Source organism: Panulirus ornatus, chromosome 20 (genome assembly GCF_036320965.1).
Source record: "Panulirus ornatus isolate Po-2019 chromosome 20, ASM3632096v1, whole genome shotgun sequence".
Taxonomy (NCBI): Eukaryota; Metazoa; Arthropoda; class Malacostraca; order Decapoda; family Palinuridae; genus Panulirus; species Panulirus ornatus.
In genome coordinates, this window is record NC_092243.1 from 61,439,035 (window position 1) to 61,464,536 (window position 25,502).

A 25,502-nucleotide genomic window follows, 5' to 3' on the forward strand; every position below is an offset into this window, starting at 1 on the left:
TTAGACCTTTAGAAGAGTTTAGGAAAGCCATACGTTGTGAAGTCTTTCTCTTATTAGTGTGGTGACTGAGCGAGGCTTACGTCATAAGCACTCTAAGCCATATATATGATAAGATAAGCTTATCGTCACAATTAACGCGACGGGGCCAGAGAGGAGAGGAGGGGGGAGAATGTGCCGGTGGGGTCGGTTGTATGAATTGAATTTCAAGAGTTGGTGACCATTGAGATGAATTAGCGAAGGTGTGTTACTAGTGTCGGATTTTCAGTAGTAGATGTACAGAGGCAGACAGGCAGTGTGTGTGTGTGTGTATCTGCACGTGAGGGACTGCCCTACTGCTCTAGATTTTTCTTCTGCTATATTTTGCTCGTACGATCATTTGGTTTCTTGTGTTTATCTTTTTTTTCCCCCCTTCCTTTCACTTTCCAATCTGTTCCGTTTGACATATATTCTTACTTCAGACAAGAACATACCTGAACAGAGAGAGAGAGAGAGAGAGAGAGAGAGAGAGAGAGAGAGAGAGAGAGAGAGAGAGAGAGAGAGAGACTGATGATAGAGGGATAGAAACCATTATATTTAGTTCATTGGTCACCCGTGATCGTGGTGTGGTGGAGACGTTCCTCTTATGCTCTGCTGCCTGATTGGTGCTTCATTTTTGAACGTTGAACCTCTTGTTATTAACGTGTTATGTTGGCTAGAAGAGGAAGAGGAGAAGAAAAAGGATGAAATTAGTAGTAGTAGTAGTAGTATTTTTGGTAGTTGTAATAATAGAAGTAGTAGTAGTACCAATAAAAGTAGTTGTAGTAGTAGTGATTTTAGTAGCAGTAGTAGTAGTAGTAGCAATAGTAATAGTAGCAGTAGCAGTGATTTTAGTAGTTATAGCAGCAGTAGTAGTAGTAGTAGTAGCAATAGTATTAATAGTTGTAGTATAGAAGTAGTACTATCAGTAGTATTAGCAGTAGTACTAGCATTAGCAGTAGTAGTTGCTGCAGCAGTACTAGCATTAGCAGTAGTAGTTGCAGCAGCAGTGATGGCATTAGCAGTAGTAGTTGCAGGAGCAGTGATAGCATTAGCAATAGTAGTTGCTGCAGCAGTACTAGCATTAGCAGTAGTAGTTGCAGCAGCAGTGATGGCATTAGCAGTAGTAGTTGCTGCAGCAGTACTAGCATTAGCAGTAGTAGTTGCAGCAGCAGTACTAGCATTAGCAGTAGTAGTTGCAGCAGCAGTGATGGCATTAGCAGCAGTAGTTGCAGCAGCAGTGATGGCATTAGCAGTAGTAGTTGCAGGAGCAGTGATAGCATTAGCAATAGTAGTTGCAGCAGCAGTGATGGCATTAGCAGTAGTAGTTGCTGCAGCAGTACTAGCATTAGCAGTAGTAGTTGCAGCAGCAGTGATGGCATTAGCAGTAGTAGTTGCTGCAGCAGTACTAGCATTAGCAGTAGTAGTTGCAGCAGCAGTGATGGCATTAGCAGTAGTAGTTGCAGCAGCAGTGATGGCATTAGCAGTAGTAGTTGCAGCAGCAGTGATGGCATTAGCAGTAGTAGTTGCAGCAGCAGTGATGGCATTAGCAGTAGTAGTTGCAGCAGCAGTGATGGCATTAGCAGTAGTAGTTGCAGCAGCAGTGATGGCATTAGCAGTAGTAGTTGCAGCAGCAGTGATGGCATTAGCAGTAGTAGTTGCAGCAGCAGTGATGGCATTAGCAGTAGTAGTTGCAGCAGCAGTGATGGCATTAGCAGTAGTAGTTGCAGCAGCAGTGATGGCATTAGCAGTAGTAGTTGCAGCAGCAGTGATGGCATTAGCAGTAGTAGTTGCAGCAGCAGTGATGGCATTAGCAGTAGTAGTTGCAGCAGCAGTGATGGCATTAGCAGTAGTAGTTGCAGCAGCAGTGATGGCATTAGCAGTAGTAGTTGCAGCAGCAGTGATGGCATTAGCAGTAGTAGTTGCAGCAGCAGTGATGGCATTAGCAGTAGTAGTTGCAGCAGCAGTGATGGCATTAGCAGTAGTAGTTGCAGCAGCAGTGATGGCATTAGCAGTAGTAGTTGCAGCAGCAGTGATGGCATTAGCAGTAGTAGTTGCTGCAGCAGTACTAGCATTAGCAGTAGTAGTTGCAGCAGCAGTGATGGCATTAGCAGTAGTAGTTGCTGCAGCAGTACTAGCATTAGCAGTAGTAGTTGCTGCAGCAGTACTAGCATTAGCAGTAGTAGTTGCAGCAGCAGTGATGGCATTAGCAGTAGTAGTTGCAGCAGCAGTGATGGCATTAGCAGTAGTAGTTGCAGCAGCAGTGATGGCATTAGCAGTAGTAGTTGCAGCAGCAGTGATGGCATTAGCAGTAGTAGTTGCAGCAGCAGTGATGGCATTAGCAGTAGTAGTTGCAGCAGCAGTGATGGCATTAGCAGTAGTAGTTGCAGCAGCAGTGATGGCATTAGCAGTAGTAGTTGCAGCAGCAGTGATGGCATTAGCAGTAGTAGTTGCAGCAGCAGTGATGGCATTAGCAGTAGTAGTTGCAGCAGCAGTGATGGCATTAGCAGTAGTAGTTGCAGCAGCAGTGATGGCATTAGCAGTAGTAGTTGCAGCAGCAGTGATGGCATTAGCAGTAGTAGTTGCAGCAGCAGTGATGGCATTAGCAGTAGTAGTTGCAGCAGCAGTGATGGCATTAGCAGTAGTAGTTGCAGCAGCAGTGATGGCATTAGCAGTAGTAGTTGCAGCAGCAGTGATGGCATTAGCAGTAGTAGTTGCAGCAGCAGTGATGGCATTAGCAGTAGTAGTTGCAGCAGCAGTGATGGCATTAGCAGTAGTAGTTGCAGCAGCAGTGATGGCATTAGCAGTAGTAGTTGCAGCAGCAGTGATGGCATTAGCAGTAGTAGTTGCAGCAGCAGTGATGGCATTAGCAGTAGTAGTTGCAGCAGCAGTGATGGCATTAGCAGTAGTAGTTGCAGCAGCAGTGATGGCATTAGCAGTAGTAGTTGCAGCAGCAGTGATGGCATTAGCAGTAGTAGTTGCAGCAGCAGTGATGGCATTAGCAGTAGTAGTTGCTGCAGCAGTACTAGCATTAGCAGTAGTAGTTGCAGCAGCAGTGATGGCATTAGCAGTAGTAGTTGCAGCAGCAGTGATGGCATTAGCAGTAGTAGTTGCAGCAGCAGTGATGGCATTAGCAGTAGTAGTTGCAGCAGCAGTGATGGCATTAGCAGTAGTAGTTGCAGCAGCAGTGATGGCATTAGCAGTAGTAGTTGCAGCAGCAGTGATGGCATTAGCAGTAGTAGTTGCAGCAGCAGTGATGGCATTAGCAGTAGTAGTTGCAGCAGCAGTGATGGCATTAGCAGTAGTAGTTGCTGCAGCAGTACTAGCATTAGCAGTAGTAGTTGCAGCAGCAGTGATGGCATTAGCAGTAGTAGTTGCAGCAGCAGTGATGGCATTAGCAGTAGTAGTTGCAGCAGCAGTGATGGCATTAGCAGTAGTAGTTGCAGGAGCAGTGATAGCATTAGCAATAGTAGTTGGTAACCACTAATCGAAATGTCTTCTAACACCTCCTTCAGGTGTTCTTGATAACTCGTAAGTCCTTACACACACACACACGGCCCCGCCCTTCACTCGGAAATGACTGCCACACAGGTCTCGTAGGGGGATGGTGCTTCAGTCCCTCCCTGGTGGGATGCTCTGATAGAAGATGGGATGTATTGGAGAGCTTGATTAGGATAGAGAATCTTGGGAAGGCTGAGGATAGGGGAGCGTGAGTAGATTGAGGATAGGGAAATTGAGAAGGACGGGAATAGTGGAACTTAGAAAGGATGAAAATGGGGAACCTTGTAAGTGATGAGAATAAGGTAGGAGGGATGGGGATAAGGGAACTTTGAAAGGAAGGGGATTGGATAGGGGAACTTGAGAAGGATCAGGATAGGACGACTTGTGAATACAAAGGAATTCAAATGGCAACAGACCATTGGATCCTTTCGAGGCTTCTTGTGACACTGGAAGATGGTCAGGAACTCCGTGTGGTAAGAGTAGAAAAACTCCAGATGTTTCAGAGGGAAAAAACTACAAACTTTTCACCTCACAAAAAGGAGGCTTGAAGCGAATTATTTTTCAAACCTTTTCTTAAAAAGCATCCATAATACTGCTTCCAACCCAAACTGAACACAGTGTTCAAGATGGAGACGCCCAGTGAACATGCGCCAGTGAACTGTAAAGTAATAATGATTTCCCTAGACTTGTATTTGAAAGCTCTACTTACATATTAACCCAAGAATTCCGTTCACAGTTTTTACGGCTGCTGTGCTCTGTTACCTTGGCTCTACATAACCAGAGATTATTACACCTAAAGTCTTTTATTATCATTATTATTTCCCTTTCACAGCTCAACAGAATTCACAGTAGTTTGCTTTCTCGTTTTTTCCTACCGTTATGTAAAACTTTCCACTTATCCACGTTGGAATTCATTTGCCACCTGTGAGCCCAGCCCACCAGTTATTTTGAAGCTGCAGGTGCTCGATTTCAGTTGCATGTTTGGCTCCCAGTTAAGTATTGTCTACAGATATAGATGTTTTTCATTGCAACTCGTAATCAGGATCATTGATATATATATATATATATATATATATATATATATATATATATATATATATATATATATATATATATATATATATAGAGAGAGAGAGAGAGAGAGAGAGAGAGAGAGAGATGAGAAAGAGAACAGGTTTAGGATAGAGCACCACTGCAGATGGCGTCGCAAGAGAGCTTTCCTGTGGGTTAAGATGAAAAATGAGTTCGAAGCGGAGCTCGAGTTCAACGAGAGGGTAAGCATGAGGGGCTGGACACACGAGGTGAGGAGTGTGCTGGAGGCTAAGGAGTTCGAGAGAGGGTTTGAAGAGATCAACGGGGGTTCGAGGAGTTCGAAAGAGATTGTTGGCGTTATACGTGTGTGTGTGTGTGTGTGTGTGTGTGTGTGTGTGTGTGTGTGTTGGGAGAGGGAGGTTCATCTCCAGTAGACGTTATTTAACATCTTCGGCCGAGCGAGGAGTGAGGGGCGGCGACGAGCTGGGGGGGAGGTGATAGTTTGGAGGGTGTGGGTGCCAGACTCACGTCATCAGTGTTTCCACGATAGCGGCGGATGACCTGGTCCACCTTGATGCCGGGCCCCTCCCTCATTTCCCTTATCGCTCGACTGACATTGTCATTTCAAGTTAAAACGTTTCCCTTCCACTTGCTTATCCATATGTCATCTGGTTGTTTTTATTTAGTGTTTTCCTTTTCTCCATTGCCTCGCTGTTTTCTCGTATTCTTGTTAATTTTGATTTCGCAGCCGAATTCCCAGATTATCGTACGTTTGATATCATGTCGAGGGATTGAGTCTTTAACACGAAGTGTCCTGTGAGCAGTGTGGTAGTCCTGCAGTAGTGTGGTGGTGGTGGCTGCTAGTGTGGTGGTCTGTGGCTGCGGCCTGGTTGGCGTGTACAGCTCTGACAATACCAGAGATAACATTCCTGTGTTAAGATAAGAGCACAGGTAACTGGTTGTGTTGCTGGTGATAGGAAATTTTCACCTCGTGTCCCGTTGTTCTGTATATTATATATATATATATATATATATATATATATATATATATATATATATATATATATATATATATATATATATAGGAAAGGATCACAATTTTGCGCGTGATCAAGTATATTCCTAAGGGTCCACGGGGAAAATGAAACATGATAAAGTTCCCAAGTGCACTTTCGTATAATAATCACATCATCAGGGGAGACGCAAGAGAGAAATATAACAGTCAGTTGATAATACAACGAAGAGACGTAGCTAGGACGCCATTTGGTAAATATGTGATGGTCCAAGATCAGACATTCATAGTACTGGATGAATCACTTCATGGCTGATGTGTTGAGCTAACAGCAATATGGTGGTGTAGTGCTTAGCGTTTCTGACCGTGACGCATTCACGGGCCGCCCAGGGTCGAATGCACGGGTTCGAGACCTGGTTGTGGGAGTCAGTCCACAGTCAACCCAGCTGTTCATCCACCCCTAGGGGTTGGTCGAATATATATATATATATATATATATATATATATATATATATATATATATATATATATATATATATTTCCCTGGGGATAGGGGAGAAAGAATACTTCCCACGTATTCCCTGCGTGTCGTAGAAGGCGACTAAAAGGGAAGGGAGCGGGAGGCTGGAAATCCTCCCCTCTCGTTTTTTTTTTTTTTTTTTTTTTTCCCAAAAGAAGGAACAGAGAAGAGGGCCAGGTGAGGATATTCCCTCAATGACCCAGTCCTCTGTTCTTAACGCTACCTCGCTATCGCGGGAAATGGCAAATAGTATGAAAGAAAAGAAAATATATATATATATATATATAGCTTTAATGGGATGGTCTAGATTTAGGGCCATATTTACCCGTGCCGTCTCGTCTAACATTAAAGAAAAACTTTCAGTCTGTAAAAACCTATCATGTGTACCGAAGTAGAGGCGGCTCTCATGAGTGATACGTCCGTATATCAGCCAGATATCAGAGTTCACGTATTCTTAAACCTCACAAGTGGGCCAGTAACCCACTCCTCGGGAGATAAGGCTCTGATGATGATACGTGTGTGTGTGTTAGTGTGTCACTTGGTTAACGAGAAGTTGCCAGCAACGAAATACGAGCGTGACTCGGTTAACGAGAAGTTCCAAGCAACGAAATACGGATGCGACTTGGATAACGAAAAGGCGCAAGCAACGACAAAAAAAAAAAAAAAAAAATAGCTTTACCTCACATTTTAACAAGTAAAGAATCTTGTTTGTTATGAATGAAATGTCTTCTAGAATATTTATTTCCCCAGGAAATGCAAGGTGTTCCACATACAGTAAAACATGCGGAGGATTCCCCTCCAACCCCTTACGTGACATGGGGTGATGAAGGCTCCCGTGTGTGTACCACAGGAACCCACCAGCCCACACACACACACACACACACACACACACACGTGCTCCGTCAGGAGGACGTGTGAAGTGTGGTGGTGATCCTGGCTGGCCTCCAGTCGTCGACCACGAACGGCTGGTCAGCGAAGGCAGCTGTTGTATCTTGTACTGAACACACTCGCTGGTGTTATTCGTGGTCACTGGGAAATGAAGGCAAATGACGAATGCCACCAGACCTTCGCCCACTGACTTGTAAGTTGGATCTAACTGATCTGTTGTTGGCCAGCTGTTGAATTTGAACCCATCTGTTGAATTTCAGCCCATCTGTTGACCAGCTGTAGAATTTGAACTCATCTGTTGGCCAGCTGTTGCATATGAACCCATCTGTTGGCCGGCTGTTGAATATGAACCCATCTGTTGGCCAGCTGTTGAATTTGAACCTATCTGTTGGACAGCTGTTGAATTTGTATCCATCTGTTGGCTAGCTGTTGAATTTGTACCCATCTATTGGCCAGGTGTTGAATTTGTAACCATCTGTTGGCCAGCTGTTGAATTTGTAACCATCTGTTGGCCGTATGTTGAATTTGAACACATTTGTTGGCCAGCTGTTGAATTTGAGCCCATCTGTTGGCCAGCTGTTGAATTTATACTTATTTGTTGGCCGTATGTTGAATTTGAACACATTTGTTGGCCACCTGTTGAATTTGAAACCATCTGTTGGCCAGCTGTTGAATTTATACTCATTTGTTGGCTAGCAGTTGAATTTGAAACTATCTGTTGGCCAGCTGTTGAATTTGTACTCATCTGTTGACTAGCAGTTGAATTTGAACCCATCTGTTGGCCAGCTGTTGAATTTGAACCCATCTGTTGGCCAGCAGTTGAATTTGTAACCATCTGTCGGCCGTATGTTGAATTTGAACACATTTGTTGGCCAGCTGATGAATTTGAACCCATCTGTTGAATTTGTACTCATTTGTTGGCTAGCAGTTGAATTTGAACCCATCTGTTGGCCAGCTGTTGAATTTGAGCCCATCTGTTGGCCAGCAGTTGAATTTGAACCCATCTGTTGGCCAGCTGTTGAATTTAGAGCCAGCTGCTCAGGTTGAACCCGTCTGTTGGGGAAGTCCACAATTTCGACTTCATTTACATGTGCTTTTTTTTTGTTCCTCTATCTCTACACGCGTCCCACCGTTGACCACGGCACATTGCCAGTTTGCCACCCTCCTTTTAAGGTTTATATGGAAAGGAAAAGTTTTCCCCACCCCCTTTCCCCCCGTCAAACGTTTCTCTTCCCCCGTTGTTTTTGAAGGCTTATGCGACAGTCTCCATCATGAACTTGGGTTACGGCGTTTGCTTATGTCTGGGCTGGTCCATGGGGGATGATTTCTTGGGAGGGTCAGGCCAAACCCACTGCTCAAGGGTCGTTCCGTCGCAAGTAAAGGGGGGGTATTTTCGTGCTCAAGGGTCGTACGCTTTCCCTGGAGAATTAAAACTACTCATCAGTGTCACATGGTTGGCAGATGCTGCCACTAAATGACAGCGTATGTTTACCAGATCCCCTAACCATATGGTCACTCCCCTCACCCATGAACTCTCTTATCCTCGTTAACCGCTCGTGTGTGCCGCAGCAGTAGGAAGAACGCTGGCACAATGCAGACCCATGTCTCTCGCCTGCCACTCCCGTCTTCCCTCAGCACACACACACACACTCACCTGTGCAGGGTAGGAGGTGTGTCTTGTCAGGGTGATGGTGTAGTAGAGTATGCTCGCTACGGCCGACACGGTGGCCCTGCAGGTGAACGTACCCTGAGGCCTTGACACCTGTTGTGAACAACGTGCCTCGACGACTTGACATCTGATGTGAACATTCCTCGACGGTGGACACCTGCCGTGAAAGTTTTCTTGACGCACGCTTGACACCTGTTGTGAACGTTCTTGGCACACACTCGGCACTTGTTGTGAACGTTCCCTGACATAAGCTTGACACCTGTTGTGAACGTTCTTTGGCACACACTCGGCACTTGTTGTGAACGTTCCTTGACATAAGCTTGACATCTGTTGTGAACGTTCTTTGGCACACACTCGGCACTTGTTGTGAACGTTCCTTGACATAAGCTTGACACCTGCTGGGAACATTATTTAAGCCGGACATCTGTTGTGAACGTTGCTTGACGCGCGCATTGCACCTGTTTTGAACTTTCCTTTAACTGGACAGCTGTTGTGGACGTTCCTTAACGTACGCTTAACACCTGTTGTGAACGTTCCTTGAACTGGACAGCTGTTGTGGACGTTCCTTAACGTACGCTTTACACCTGTTGTGAACGTTCCTTGGCGAACGCTTGACACCTGTTGTGAACGTTCCTTGGCGAACGCTTGACACCTGTTGTGAACGTTCCTTGGCGAACGCTTGACACATGTTGTGAACGTTCCTTGAACTGGACAGCTGTTGTGGACGTTCCTTAACGTACGCTTAACACCTGTTGTGAACGTTCCTTGACATAAGCTTGACATCTGTTGTGAACGTTCTTTGGCACACACTCGGCACTTGTTGTGAACGTTCCTTGGCGAACGCTTGACACCTGTTGTGAACGTTCTTTGGCACACACTCGGCACTTGTTGTGAACGTTCCTTGACATAAGCTTGACATCTGTTGTGAACGTTCCTTGGCGAACGCTTGACACCTGTTGTGAACGTTCCTTGACATAAGCTTGACATCTGTTGTGAACGTTCCTTGACATAAGCTTGACATCTGTTGTGAACGTTCCTTGACATAAGCTTGACACCTGTTGTGAACGTTCTTTGGCACACACTCGGCACTTGTTGTGAACGTTCTTTGGCACACACTCGGCACTTGTTGTGAACGTTCCTTGACATAAGCTTGACACCTGTTGTGAACGTTCTTTGGCACACACTCGGCACTTGTTGTGAACGTTCTTTGGCACACACTCGGCACTTGTTGTGAACGTTCTTTGGCACACACTCGGCACTTGTTGTGAACGTTCCTTGACATAAGCTTGACACCTGTTGTGAACGTTCTTTGGCACACACTCGGCACTTGTTGTGAACGTTCCTTGACATAAGCTTGACACCTGTTGTGAACGTTCTTTGGCACACACTCGGCACTTGTTGTGAACGTTCTTTGGCACACACTCGGCACTTGTTGTGAACGTTCCTTGACATAAGCTTGACATCTGTTGTGAACGTTCCTTGACATAAGCTTGACATCTGTTGTGAACGTTCCTTGACATAAGCTTGACATCTGTTGTGAACGTTCCTTGACATAAGCTTGACATCTGTTGTGAACGTTCCTTGACATAAGCTTGACACCTGTTGTGAACGTTCTTTGGCACACACTCGGCACTTGTTGTGAACGTTCCTTGACATAAGCTTGACACCTGTTGTGAACGTTCCTTGACATAAGCTTGACATCTGTTGTGAACGTTCCTTGACATAAGCTTGACATCTGTTGTGAACGTTCCTTGACATAAGCTTGACATCTGTTGTGAACGTTCCTTGACATAAGCTTGACATCTGTTGTGAACGTTCTTTGGCACACACTCGGCACTTGTTGTGAACGTTCCTTGGCGAACGCTTGACACCTGTTGTGAACGTTCCTTGGCGAACGCTTGACACCTGTTGTGAACGTTCTTTGGCACACACTCGGCACTTGTTGTGAACGTTCCTTGGCGAACGCTTGACACCTGTTGTGAACGTTCCTTGGCGAACGCTTGACACCTGTTGTGAACGTTCCTTGGCGAACGCTTGACACCTGTTGTGAACGTTCTTTGGCACACACTCGGCACTTGTTGTGAACGTTCCTTGACATAAGCTTGACATCTGTTGTGAACGTTCCTTGACATAAGCTTGACACCTGTTGTGAACGTTCCTTGACATAAGCTTGACATCTGTTGTGAACGTTCCTTGACATAAGCTTGACACCTGTTGTGAACGTTCCTTGACATAAGCTTGACATCTGTTGTGAACGTTCCTTGACATAAGCTTGACATCTGTTGTGAACGTTCCTTGACATAAGCTTGACATCTGTTGTGAACGTTCCTTGGCGAACGCTTGACACCTGTTGTGAACGTTCTTTGGCACACACTCGGCACTTGTTGTGAACGTTCCTTGGCGAACGCTTGACACCTGTTGTGAACGTTCCTTGGCGAACGCTTGACACCTGTTGTGAACGTTCCTTGGCGAACGCTTGACACCTGTTGTGAACGTTCTTTGGCACACACTCGGCACTTGTTGTGAACGTTCTTTGGCACACACTCGGCACTTGTTGTGAACGTTCTTTGGCACACACTCGGCACTTGTTGTGAACGTTCCTTGACATAAGCTTGACATCTGTTGTGAACGTTCCTTGGCGAACGCTTGACACCTGTTGTGAACGTTCCTTGGCGAACGCTTGACACCTGTTGTGAACGTTCCTTGACATAAGCTTGACATCTGTTGTGAACGTTCCTTGACATAAGCTTGACATCTGTTGTGAACGTTCCTTGACATAAGCTTGACATCTGTTGTGAACGTTCCTTGACATAAGCTTGACATCTGTTGTGAACGTTCCTTGACATAAGCTTGACATCTGTTGTGAACGTTCCTTGACATAAGCTTGACATCTGTTGTGAACGTTCCTTGACATAAGCTTGACATCTGTTGTGAACGTTCCTTGGCGAACGCTTGACACCTGTTGTGAACGTTCCTTGACATAAGCTTGACATCTGTTGTGAACGTTCCTTGACATAAGCTTGACATCTGTTGTGAACGTTCCTTGGCGAACGCTTGACACCTGTTGTGAACGTTCCTTGACATAAGCTTGACATCTGTTGTGAACGTTCTTTGGCACACACTCGGCACTTGTTGTGAACGTTCCTTGGCGAACGCTTGACACCTGTTGTGAACGTTCCTTGACATAAGCTTGACATCTGTTGTGAACGTTCTTTGGCACACACTCGGCACTTGTTGTGAACGTTCCTTGGCGAACGCTTGACACCTGTTGTGAACGTTCTTTGGCACACACTCGGCACTTGTTGTGAACGTTCCTTGACATAAGCTTGACACCTGTTGTGAACGTTCCTTGGCGAACGCTTGACACCTGTTGTGAACGTTCCTTGGCGAACGCTTGACACCTGTTGTGAACGTTCCTTGAACTGGACAGCTGTTGTGGACGTTCCTTAACGTACGCTTAACACCTGTTGTGAACGTTCTTTGGCACACACTCGGCACTTGTTGTGAACGTTCCTTGAACTGGACAGCTGTTGTGGACGTTCCTTAACGTACGCTTAACACCTGTTGTGAACGTTCCTTGACATAAGCTTGACATCTGTTGTGAACGTTCCTTGACATAAGCTTGACATCTGTTGTGAACGTTCTTTGGCACACACTCGGCACTTGTTGTGAACGTTCCTTGACATAAGCTTGACATCTGTTGTGAACGTTCCTTGGCGAACGCTTGACACCTGTTGTGAACGTTCCTTGGCGAACGCTTGACACCTGTTGTGAACGTTCCTTGGCGAACGCTTGACACCTGTTGTGAACGTTCCTTGAACTGGACAGCTGTTGTGGACGTTCCTTAACGTACGCTTAACACCTGTTGTGAACGTTCCTTGACATAAGCTTGACATCTGTTGTGAACGTTCTTTGGCACACACTCGGCACTTGTTGTGAACGTTCCTTGACATAAGCTTGACACCTGTTGTGAACGTTCCTTGACATAAGCTTGACATCTGTTGTGAACGTTCCTTGACATAAGCTTGACATCTGTTGTGAACGTTCCTTGACATAAGCTTGACACCTGTTGTGAACGTTCCTTGACATAAGCTTGACATCTGTTGTGAACGTTCCTTGACATAAGCTTGACACCTGTTGTGAACGTTCCTTGGCGAACGCTTGACACCTGTTGTGAACGTTCCTTGACATAAGCTTGACACCTGTTGTGAACGTTCTTTGGCACACACTCGGCACTTGTTGTGAACGTTCCTTGACATAAGCTTGACATCTGTTGTGAACGTTCCTTGGCGAACGCTTGACACCTGTTGTGAACGTTCCTTGGCGAACGCTTGACACCTGTTGTGAACGTTCCTTGGCGAACGCTTGACACCTGTTGTGAACGTTCTTTGGCACACACTCGGCACTTGTTGTGAACGTTCCTTGGCGAACGCTTGACACCTGTTGTGAACGTTCCTTGACATAAGCTTGACATCTGTTGTGAACGTTCCTTGGCGAACGCTTGACACCTGTTGTGAACGTTCCTTGACATAAGCTTGACATCTGTTGTGAACGTTCTTTGGCACACACTCGGCACTTGTTGTGAACGTTCCTTGGCGAACGCTTGACACCTGTTGTGAACGTTCTTTGGCACACACTCGGCACTTGTTGTGAACGTTCTTTGGCACACACTCGGCACTTGTTGTGAACGTTCTTTGGCACACACTCGGCACTTGTTGTGAACGTTCCTTGACATAAGCTTGACACCTGTTGTGAACGTTCCTTGACATAAGCTTGACATCTGTTGTGAACGTTCCTTGACATAAGCTTGACACCTGTTGTGAACGTTCCTTGAACTGGACAGCTGTTGTGGACGTTCCTTAACGTACGCTTAACACCTGTTGTGAACGTTCCTTGGCGAACGCTTGACACCTGTTGTGAACGTTCCTTGACATAAGCTTGACACCTGTTGTGAACGTTCCTTGACATAAGCTTGACACCTGTTGTGAACGTTCCTTGACATAAGCTTGACATCTGTTGTGAACGTTCCTTGACATAAGCTTGACATCTGTTGTGAACGTTCCTTGACATAAGCTTGACATCTGTTGTGAACGTTCCTTGACATAAGCTTGACACCTGTTGTGAACGTTCCTTGACATAAGCTTGACATCTGTTGTGAACGTTCCTTGACATAAGCTTGACATCTGTTGTGAACGTTCCTTGACATAAGCTTGACATCTGTTGTGAACGTTCCTTGACATAAGCTTGACACCTGTTGTGAACGTTCCTTGACATAAGCTTGACATCTGTTGTGAACGTTCCTTGACATAAGCTTGACATCTGTTGTGAACGTTCTTTGGCACACACTCGGCACTTGTTGTGAACGTTCCTTGACATAAGCTTGACATCTGTTGTGAACGTTCCTTGACATAAGCTTGACATCTGTTGTGAACGTTCCTTGACATAAGCTTGACATCTGTTGTGAACGTTCCTTGACATAAGCTTGACATCTGTTGTGAACGTTCCTTGACATAAGCTTGACATCTGTTGTGAACGTTCCTTGACATAAGCTTGACATCTGTTGTGAACGTTCCTTGACATAAGCTTGACATCTGTTGTGAACGTTCTTTGGCACACACTCGGCACTTGTTGTGAACGTTCTTTGGCACACACTCGGCACTTGTTGTGAACGTTCCTTGAACTGGACAGCTGTTGTGGACGTTCCTTAACGTACGCTTAACACCTGTTGTGAACGTTCCTTGGCGAACGCTTGACACCTGTTGTGAACGTTCCTTGAACTGGACAGCTGTTGTGGACGTTCCTTAACGTACGCTTAACACCTGTTGTGAACGTTCCTTGGCGAACGCTTGACACCTGTTGTGAACGTTCCTTGACATAAGCTTGACATCTGTTGTGAACGTTCCTTGACATAAGCTTGACATCTGTTGTGAACGTTCCTTGACATAAGCTTGACATCTGTTGTGAACGTTCCTTGACATAAGCTTGACATCTGTTGTGAACGTTCCTTGACATAAGCTTGACACCTGTTGTGAACGTTCTTTGGCACACACTCGGCACTTGTTGTGAACGTTCCTTGACATAAGCTTGACATCTGTTGTGAACGTTCCTTGACATAAGCTTGACATCTGTTGTGAACGTTCCTTGACATAAGCTTGACACCTGTTGTGAACGTTCCTTGACATAAGCTTGACATCTGTTGTGAACGTTCCTTGGCGAACGCTTGACACCTGTTGTGAACGTTCTTTGGCACACACTCGGCACTTGTTGTGAACGTTCCTTGACATAAGCTTGACATCTGTTGTGAACGTTCTTTGGCACACACTCGGCACTTGTTGTGAACGTTCCTTGACATAAGCTTGACACCTGTTGTGAACGTTCCTTGACATAAGCTTGACATCTGTTGTGAACGTTCCTTGGCGAACGCTTGACACCTGTTGTGAACGTTCCTTGACATAAGCTTGACACCTGTTGTGAACGTTCTTTGGCACACACTCGGCACTTGTTGTGAACGTTCCTTGGCGAACGCTTGACACCTGTTGTGAACGTTCCTTGACATAAGCTTGACATCTGTTGTGAACGTTCCTTGACATAAGCTTGACATCTGTTGTGAACGTTCCTTGGCGAACGCTTGACACCTGTTGTGAACGTTCCTTGACATAAGCTTGACATCTGTTGTGAACGTTCCTTGACATAAGCTTGACATCTGTTGTGAACGTTCTTTGGCACACACTCGGCACTTGTTGTGAACGTTCCTTGACATAAGCTTGACATCTGTTGTGAACGTTCTTTGGCACACACTCGGCACTTGTTGTGAACGTTCCTTGACATAAGCTTGACATCTGTTGTGAACGTTCTTTGGCACACACTCGGCACTTGTTGTGAACGTTCTTTGGCACACACTCGGCACTTGTTGTGAACGTTCCTTGACATAAGCTTGACATCTGTTGTGAACGTTCCTTGACATAAGCTTGACATCTGTTGTGAACGTTCTTTGGCACACACTCGGCACTTGTTGTGAACGTTCCTTGACATAAGCTTGACATCTGTTGTGAACGTTCCTTGACATAAGCTTGACATCTGTTGTGAACGTTCCTTGACATAAGCTTGACATCTGTTGTGAACGTTCCTTGGCGAACGCTTGACACCTGTTGTGAACGTTCCTTGACATAAGCTTGACACCTGTTGTGAACGTTCCTTGACATAAGCTTGACATCTGTTGTGAACGTTCCTTGGCGAACGCTTGACACCTGTTGTGAACGTTCCTTGACATAAGCTTGACATCTGTTGTGAACGTTCCTTGGCGAACGCTTGACACCTGTTGTGAACGTTCCTTGGCGAACGCTTGACACCTGTTGTGAACGTTCCTTGGCGAACGCTTGACACCTGTTGTGAACGTTCCTTGACATAAGCTTGACATCTGTGGTGAATTTCTCCCCGTGTGGGGGTGTAGTGACGGGGGAGATTAACGGGTAAGTAGGTCATCACCCTCACATGCTGGGGTGGGGTGGGTTATGGCTGGTGTCTGACGCCAGGATAAGTGTGGTGCTGGTGGTAGGGGGCGAGAGGGGGGCGTGGTTGGCAAGGGTGGTAATAATGGAATTGTCTTTCAATATTAACTCTGTGTCATCAGGTTTGGGCAGAGGTGGGGGCATGACGGGTCAGGTGACACACACACACACACACACACACACACACACACACACACACACACACACACACACACGTGAATAACCATGTATTATGTATTCACATGGATACACGACCCTTGCACGTACGGGGTGTAATACCCTTTTACGTTAATTGTTGGAGCATGGGAAGGGCCATGTCTGGTTATCATGCAAGGCATAACAGGGCCGTGCATGATATTTAGAACTACCTGTTACATCCTAACATTGATGATAACATTGTGTCAGGTTCGTTATACATCTTAACGTTAACATTGGTTTAAGTTTCTGCTCTGATGTTCATTGTATAGTTACTCATAAAAGTAGGTACCTGTTATGTATAGATATATTTATGTGTTTATAATATATAAAGATAAAAACTTATTGATTTCGAGCAGTGATATATATATATATATATATATATATATATATATATATATATATATATATATATATATATATATATATATATATATATATATTATTATTATTATTCACATCCAGCAGGGTGGTCCGCACACCATTTGCATATCTCTCTTTTCTTCAAATTTTTCCCGCTTTCTCTTCTGCTTTCCCATATCTTCTGGCATCGCCATCATTATATATATATATATATATATATATATATATATATATATATATATATATATATATATATAAGAAGAAGAAGGTAAGGCGGAATACTGGTGCTTCAGGCTCGGTTTCCTCGTGTTATTTATACCACTGACTCAGCTCAGGTTACAGCCATTTATGGTGACTCTCTTGTCTTCCAGGTACAGCCAGCCAGCAGGGCGGTCGTGACGTGTGCACCGTCCGTACCGGGGTGTGGTACCGTCCTGGTATGTGACGTAATATTAGCTGTGGGAGTAGGATGGTGTTGGTATGGTGGTGACGGGTTAAGTGTAGGGCAGGTGATAGTCATGGTATATTCTGTAATAAGACGAGATGCAGCGATTCATAAGATAGTAGTAGTTTGTTATGTGATGTAGGAGTGTTCGCTGTACACATGGACGCCCTTCGGTGCCTACAGGATATAGGTAATGTCATTTGTTTGCTCATATTTCGGGTCTCTTCATTCATGGGCCTTCGCTCGACAGGTGCCCAGGGGCCACGTGCTAACCCCCCCACCTGCAGGAGTTCGCTATCATGCCTTTTTCTGTCGTCTGCAAATTCAGTTATCGTTTGTGGAGCGCTTGTTGCTCACATCATCCTTAAAGACCAGCCGGGGGAATTTGACGGTACAGTAACAGGTTTGGAAGGATGCTGCGAGGCATGTGTGTGTGTGTGTGGGGCCGGGCCGGTATGTGTACCCCTGATGCTGTGTGTGTGTGTGTGTGTGTGTGTGTGTGGGGCCGGGCCGGTATGTGTACCCCTGATGCTGTGTGTGTGTGTGTGTGTGTGTGTGTGTGGGGCCGGGCCGGTATGTGTACCCCTGATGCTGTGTGTGTGTGTGTGTGTGTGTGTGTGTGTGTGTGTGTGTGGGGCCGGGCCGGTATGTGTACCCCTGATGCTGTGTGTGTGTGTGTGTGTGGGGCCGGGCCGGTATGTGTACCCCTGATGCTGTGTGTGTGTGTGTGTGTGTGTGGATGGGTGTGGAGGTATTGGCATGGAGTGCGGTGTGTTGAGGAAAGGTAAGTGGTGGTGTAATGATAATTACCTGATTGTGCTGCACGGGGAGGGAGGAGTTTTATCATCCGTGGTGGTGGGGTTCCCGTCTCTTTGAATGCCGTGGTGTGAGGAGCCGAGTTGAGCATTGGTGGCCACTGCAACGCTTTGTAACACTCGCTACTACATACATGTCCAGACGAACAGTTCGACCTGACTGGGACGAAGGGAGTGGATGAAGCTCTACTTGATGGTTGGGGGTGGATGAGGCTTGTGGTGGAGTCGTGGATCCACACGGTGGACTGGTGAGGGAGAGGGAGGGAGGATGGATGCTATGTACCCGTTGAGATAAGGTAGCTGTAAACGTCAGCAGGATGAACCCTCCCTTAAGAATTTCACGGGGATTATCTCCCTGCCTCTCCCTTGTATCCAGTGTCTCGTGCGTGTGATCTACGGGGGCTGTTACCATCCGCGCCCTGTCACTTAGCCTTATGTATAGAGAGCGGGTGTGGCAGTATTGTCATGCGTCAGTCTGGAGAGGTTGCGTGCGTTAGCAATGGTGTTGTGGGTTGAAATAGTCGATGTTCTCAAGTGAGTCTCTGAAGTTGGATGTGCCACTGTGACGACCTGGGGACGGGATGTGTTGAAATTCAATGTTGCAAATTAGTGATGCTCGTTTTATGTTGCAAGGTTAGTAATGTTTGCTAATTGTCTGTTGCAAGGCTAGTGATGTTTGTATTGTATGTTGCAAGGTTATTGTGTTTATGTTGTATGTTGTAAGCTTAGTGATGTTTATGTTGTATGTTGCAAGATTAGTGTGTTTATGTTGTATGTTGTAAGCTTAGTGATGTTTATGTTGTATGTTGCAAGGTTATTGTGTTTATGTTGTATGTTGCAAGCTTAGTGATGTTTATGTTGTATGTTGCAAGGTTATTGTGTTTATGATGTATGTTGCAAGCTTAGTGATGTTTATGTTGTATGTTGCAAGGTTATTGTGTTTATGATGTATGTTGCAAGCTTAGTGATGGTTATGTTGTATGTTGCAAGATTAGTGTGTTTATGTTGTATGTTGCAAAGTTAGTGATGTTTATGTTGTATGTTGCAAAGTTAGTGATGTTTATGTTGTATGTTAGTGATGTTTGTGACGTTGCAAGATTAGTGATGTTTATGTTGTATGTTGCAAGGTTATTGATGTTTGTGACATGTTGCAAGGTTAGTGATGTTTGTGACGTTGCAAGATTAGTGATGTTTATGTTGTATGTTGCAAGGTTATTGATGTTTGTGACGTATGTTGCAAGGTTAGTGATGTTTGTGACGTATGTTGCAAGGTTAGTGATGTTTGTGACGTATGTTGCAAGGTTAGTGATGTTTGTGACGTATGTTGCAAGGTTAGTGATGTTTGTGACGTATGTTGCAAGGTTAGTGATGTTTTTGACGTATGTTGCAAGGTTAGTGATCTTTGTCGCTTAGGTAGTGATGTTTGCGTCTCATAACTGGTGTCCATCTATCCAGAGGTGTGTGTGTGTGTGTGTGTGTGTGTGTGTGTGTGTGTTTAGTGGAAATGTTGGTGTTAAAGGTAATGTGATTGTAGCCTTCGTCCCCAGGAGACCCCCTCTCTCCCTCCATACTCCCCCACCCAGTTTCCGTTCCACTGTCTCTTAATGTTTCCCCGCGCATCTTCTGTTCCACTGTTCCCTGCACCCTCTGATCCATTTTCCCCATAATATTTCCCCGCACAGTCCGTTTCACTATCCCACTAGTGTGTTTCTCCGTACAATTTGTTCCATTGTCCTCTAATTTTTCCCCCACGCCCTACATTCCACTGTTCCCCTCCCCCTCCTAACGTTCCCTCGCACCCTACGTTCCACTGTCCCCCAGATGTCCCAAACCACTTTCTCTCATCTCGCAGATTTTAGACCAGACGTATACCCCTCTCTCCCTCTCGCCAGTGTGTGTGTGTGTGTGTGTGTGTGTGTGTGTGTGTGTGTGTGTGTGTGTGTGTGTGTGTAGCAGCTACCTGGCCACGGCTGGGACATGAGCCACTGTGAGCCACTCTGGGGGAGGAGTGGGAGATGCTCGGGAGATGGGAGCAACCATTAATGTACGTACGTGCCTCGTGTCCTGGCCTGGGGCGTTTGCTTATCCTGATGGTCGCTTCGTTATTAGCTCATCCCTCCCTCCCACCACTCTCACACATGCACGTGTGGACCTCCTTGGTGTAGCTTCGATTAGGGCCTCAGTTGCCCGTACCGTCTCAGCTTACATAAATAGAAATTATATGTAAGACCACCATTGTTGGGTAGGTAACGCTGTTGCACAAGACCTTCGTTGTTGGGTAAGTAACACTGTGTAACACAAGACATTCGTTGTTGGGTAAGTAACGCTGTGACACAAGACCTTCATTGTTGGATAGGTGACGCTGATACACAAGAACTTCATTTGTGGAGTAGGTAACACGGTACACAAGACCTTCGTTGTTGGGTAAGTAACACTGTAACACAAGACCTTCATCGTTGGGTAGGTAACGCTGTGTACGCACCATTCTGATGTGTCAGTGTTCCAGGCTCCGACAAGGCTGGCTGGTTGATGGATAGGCAGACGGACGCAAGCTAACATTCTTTCCTGCCATACTAGTTTAATTTTTGTATGTCGTCTGCGTTAGCAATGTTCTCGGTCATCTTATCCCGTTCATCCACTATTCTTATACTGTGAAAGTTATTGTATACATCTTGTATGTGTACATATGTGAGGATGTAATGATGAGTGTGTGATGAGATAATGAGTTGAAAATAGATGTTACCACTGTTGAGTGTGTGTGAGCATGACGTGGTGTCACTTGTATTTGTAAGCATGACGTGTTACCACTGGTGAGTGTGTGAGCGTGACGTGGTGCCACTGGTGAGTATTTGTGAGCATGACGTGTTGCCACTGATGAGTGTGTGTGAGCATGACGTGTTACCACAAGTGAGAATTTTTGAGCATGACGTGTTACCACTGGTGAGTATTTGTGAGCATGACGTGTTACCACTGGTGAGTATTTGTGAGCATGACGTTTTACCAGTGGTGAGTATTTGTGAGCATGGCGTTTTACCAGTGGTGAGTATTTGTAGGCATGACGTATTACCACTGGTGAGTGTATCTGAGCATGACATGAAAGTATTTGTCACGGTGTCATGTTACCACCAGTGGGTATTTGTGAGTATGACCAACTGTTGCCACCGATGAGTGCATGTCTTTCTGACCAGAGTGTAAAGCTCTTCTACCGTGTTAGTTACATGACAACACCCTGTCCCTAGACCGGCAACAGCCACACACACACACACACACACACACACACACACACACACACACACACACACACACAGAAACACAGGTTTAACCGGAACAGAACGTCTGCATCTCCATATAAAGTCTTCAGATCACCTTATCTAATTAACTCCAGAGAGGAATGCTATCGCACCCTCCATCTCCCTGGATGGCCTATCACTCCCCGCTCAACAGAATTCCACCTCTGTTCTTTCATTACGTACGCGAGTCGTAGTATTCACTTCCTAAACTAATGAACATCAACACAAACGCAGCACACGTAACAAACGCCCTCAGATCACTTATTGACTCCAGATGTGACAAAGGAGCGTTGGATAGCCTTAGAAGCTCCTCTGCTTGGCTTATAAGCCTAAATTCTGTAATGCAATCCAATCCAGATTTGATAAGAGAAAGAATTCCTTAAACATTCTCTACAGGCAGAGATCATTCTCCCCGCCCGGGACTATGCCTCACCTGCCTGCCTCACCCATCCAGTCGGAAACAAACACAGCAGAGCGGCAGACCACCACACAGATCAGAATACTTGCATCAATCACTGTCTCTCTTAACGAACCACAAACACAAGCAACACCTGCACAATGAAAGACACCTTCCCCCACAACACAAGCAACACCTGCACAATGAAAAACACCTTCCCCCACAACACAAGCAACACCTGCACAATGAAAGACACCTTCCCCCACAACACAAGCAACACCTGCACAATGAAAGACACCTTCCCCCACAACACAAGCAACACCTGCACAATGAAAGACACCTTCCCCCACAACACAAGCAACACCTGCACAATGAAAGACACCTTCCCCCACAACACAAGCAACACCTGCACAATGAAAGACACCTTCCCCCACAACACAAGCAACACCTGCACAATGAAAGACACCTTCCCCCACAACACAAGCCCTCCGCTGTTGGACACTCGGGGCTTCGCAGCAGCACTCGACCCTCCTCATCCAAACCACCAGTTCCCTTAAGTAGTAATGATGAGCTGACGCTTGGCTTCACATCCACAGATTCCTACCCTTAAGAAATAGCACACACACACACACACACACACACACACACACACACACACACACACACACACACACACACCAGTGTATTTGTTTATAGTTATCACTGGATCCCTTTCTGAAAGGGTCCTGATGTTACCCAGGAACCCATTTCCAGTGGCTCCTGCAGTCCAAGGCTGCGCTACACTCAGTAGCAGGGACGAGTTGGTTTTCCTTTGAAGCGAGCTCATTGATGATGGAACTCTAGGCTACTCTATTGCGTCAGCTGACGATGATTACAACCTCGCCAGAGGTAACTTTTCACTCGCAATGTAACCTATCGAGGCGGAGGTGGAGTCCATATATATATATATATATATATATATATATATATATATATATATATATATATATATATATATATATATATCTTTTTCTTTCATACTGTTCGCCATTTCCCGCGTTAGCGAGGTAGCGTTAAGAACAGAGGACTGGGCCTTTGAGGGAATATCCTCATCTGGCCCCCTTCTCTGTTCCTTCTTTTGAAAAAAAAAAGAAAGAAAAAATACAAAAACAAAAACGGGGCAACACAATTATGAAATTCTCTCCCCCTCGTAACACACAAACAGTATTCACAAATACCACCCACACCGTCCACTCTGCTGCTGCTCCTCCACCACCAGGCTATCCTTTCCATCTGCTGCCACTTGAAGCACATATGTGTATATGTATATATATATAGTGCTGTTGCCAACCGGCCATGCCACTAGGTCACTCTACCGTGGAGAGCATATCCCGTGCCTGGCCGATATATCTTCTCGTGGCTACCGAAGGTGATTGTTAGATTGTCCGTAAACAAAGGCTCAATGTTTCTAAAGCCCATCTTGAACTCGCCTCCATAACCGAGACACCGGGCACATCTCGCCACACATGCAGCTCAACCTGTGTACTTTGGTCCACCGCTAACTGGTTGTGTTGGCTGCCCAGATGCGAGGGTACAGGAGGCCCTTGATCAGATGACACGCCCTTCGTTAGTCGTCTTCGTCTTGACTGCCTTCCTTCAGGTGGCTGAGCCGTATCCTGTTTAGAGGCGGACCTGTTTCGCTAGGTACCTTGTGGTGGGGATGACTTGACTCGCGGGCGGGCGTGTGTTTCATCGTTTATATGGTGAGTGGCGGGTATGTGGCGGGTATGTGGTGATCGATGTAATGATGTACTACACGTTCCTGGTGTAGCGAGAGGCGGGTATGGATGTGCGGGTGCTGTGTACCATCATGGTGTTGCTAGAGATGCATATGGCTTGTGTGAAAGTGTAGGGAGAGGTAGGTATAGCTGGCGTGAGGGTGTGGTATGTGTATATATTCCTGGTATAATTGGAAGTGGATATGGCTGTTGTGCGGTTGCAGTATGTGTTCCTGGTGTAGTGAGATGGTGTTGGCTGGTAGTATGTGTGTACCTGGTGTTGTAAGAAGTGTTCATGGCTGATGTGAGGATGTAGTATATGTTCTTCGTTGTATGTACCTGGTGTAATGAGAAGTGCTTATCATAGCTGGTATTGGGGGAGGGTGTAGAGAGGTGGATATGGCTGATGTGAGGGTGTATCGCGTATGGCTTGTGTGTATGTGTGTGTGTGAGATGGTGTCTCTGGTGGCTGGCTGGGTGTCAGGCAGGCAGGCAGGGAGGGTGTGTGTGTGTGTGTGTGTGTGTGTGTGTAGGGCTGGGTATTGTGTGGTAATTCACTGTTGTGTAAGATTAAACTGCCGGCAGATACGGCCATCACTCACACCACGTCCTTCCCTTACCCTTCATGTATCCTCCCTCAGTATTGCTCCATCTTCCCTCTACTCCTCCTCCCCTTCACCACCGCTCCCCCCTTTCTCCTCCTATCAAGATAATCCTTTGTTATCAGTATAATATCAGCTCACAGACCAACCCTTCCTCAGGTTACAGTTATGAGAGCACCCAAGGACTCGCTCGCAGATAACAGCGTTTCCTAAGGAATGTGTACACGTGGGAGCGGTTTTAACTCCTGTTGAGCAAGACGGTACACGACCCTCGAGCACGGCGGTACAGCCCTTGAACACATACGGTACGATCCGTGGATATGATGGCTTTGACCTCTGACTTTGACTCTCTTTAAAGTTCAGGTCAAGAGTTCAGACCGCCATACCCGAGGGGTCTTAATCATCGTTGCTCGAGGATGGTCCTGGTCGTCGAGGTCAAGAGATTAAAAGCCAGTCGTTAAAGGGGTAGTAGGTTCCTTGTGGAGGGAGGGATGGGGAGGAGAGGTGTACCGCAGTACTTGTTTACGAAGCAGACGCAGCCTGATTCATCCCCTCCCCCACTGGCTATATATGCTCCGTAAGAGTAGCTGTCTGAGCCGCTGTATTGGTGGGTGGGGGGCAGATCGTGACTGTTAATAATGAGAGAATCGGGACACTGCCCTTCCACTTGAGGTTGCTGAGGGGCGGGTGGGGCGCCCTCTCAACACGGCCTGCTTTGGAGGGTGTTCCTTGTCCCCACGACGGATGATTTCGGTCGTCAGGGAGGCTATCGTGAGGGTATTACAGTGGGGTGAGGGGTGGAGACTTTGCGCAGGGGGAAAGTGAAGGAGGGGATGAAATTTGAAGGAGATTAACAAGAACTGTGGCTTGTTGGACCAGTCTTGTGTAGAACGAAGATATGGTGGAGTTATGAAGGTGAGAGCTCTTCATGTGGAAGCATTCATGGTGGAAGTGGAAGCATTCATGGTGTAAGTGGATGCATTCATGGTGGAAGTGGAAGCATTTATGGTGTAAGTGGATGCATTCATGGTGTAGTGCGACGCTGATTCTGGGGAAGTTGTTGACGTGACTCGAGTCTGGTTGAGGGCATCGCTAGAGGCCACTACCTCACGTATGTTTGAGTTAAGTGTCTTTATGACGTTAGTCGTGTGTCATACGAAACCTTGAAACCTGGGAGACCAAACCCATGTCAGTAGGAGGAAGAGTCAACTTGGGTCTGGTGAAGAAAGAAAGTGAGGATGAAGAAGATGAAGATGAGAAGATGAAGAGCCAGTGTGTGCATCCCTCGTAGACGCTGGAGAGGCACTTTCACGAGGTAATAGTCACAGGAACAGTGAACACACCGAAGGGTTTAGTGTACCAGGACGATGGAAGGTCCCGCGCATGACTGTGAGAGGTGGCTATTATAACGCACTCAGTGGCGAGGGCTCGGCAAGGATGTGGGAAGGACGATGGTGGAGGGCGCTAGTTATATCCAGATCTGGCACGGGTGA

At 46.1% G+C, this 25,502-nt stretch overlaps 1 protein-coding gene across 3 annotated transcripts in view; it reads left to right on the plus strand.

The window, feature by feature from the left end:
- Positions 1-25,502, plus strand: part of Clic (chloride intracellular channel protein 5) — a 153,723-nt gene that overhangs the window by 61,442 nt on the left and 66,779 nt on the right. The window contains exon 2 of one of the 3 annotated variants that reach the window (XM_071675064.1): positions 17,075-17,140. The exons of 1 other annotated variant lie outside the window; for it this stretch is intronic. Coding sequence is in view for 1 of the 2 variants with exons in the window: in XM_071675062.1 (XP_071531163.1) it covers positions 18,576-18,596 (21 nt within the window). In the remaining variant the exon portion in view is untranslated. Of the gene's footprint in view, positions 1-17,074; positions 17,141-18,560; positions 18,597-25,502 lie in introns of those variants that run through there. One more of the 3 variants, XM_071675062.1, reaches the window with a different exon arrangement.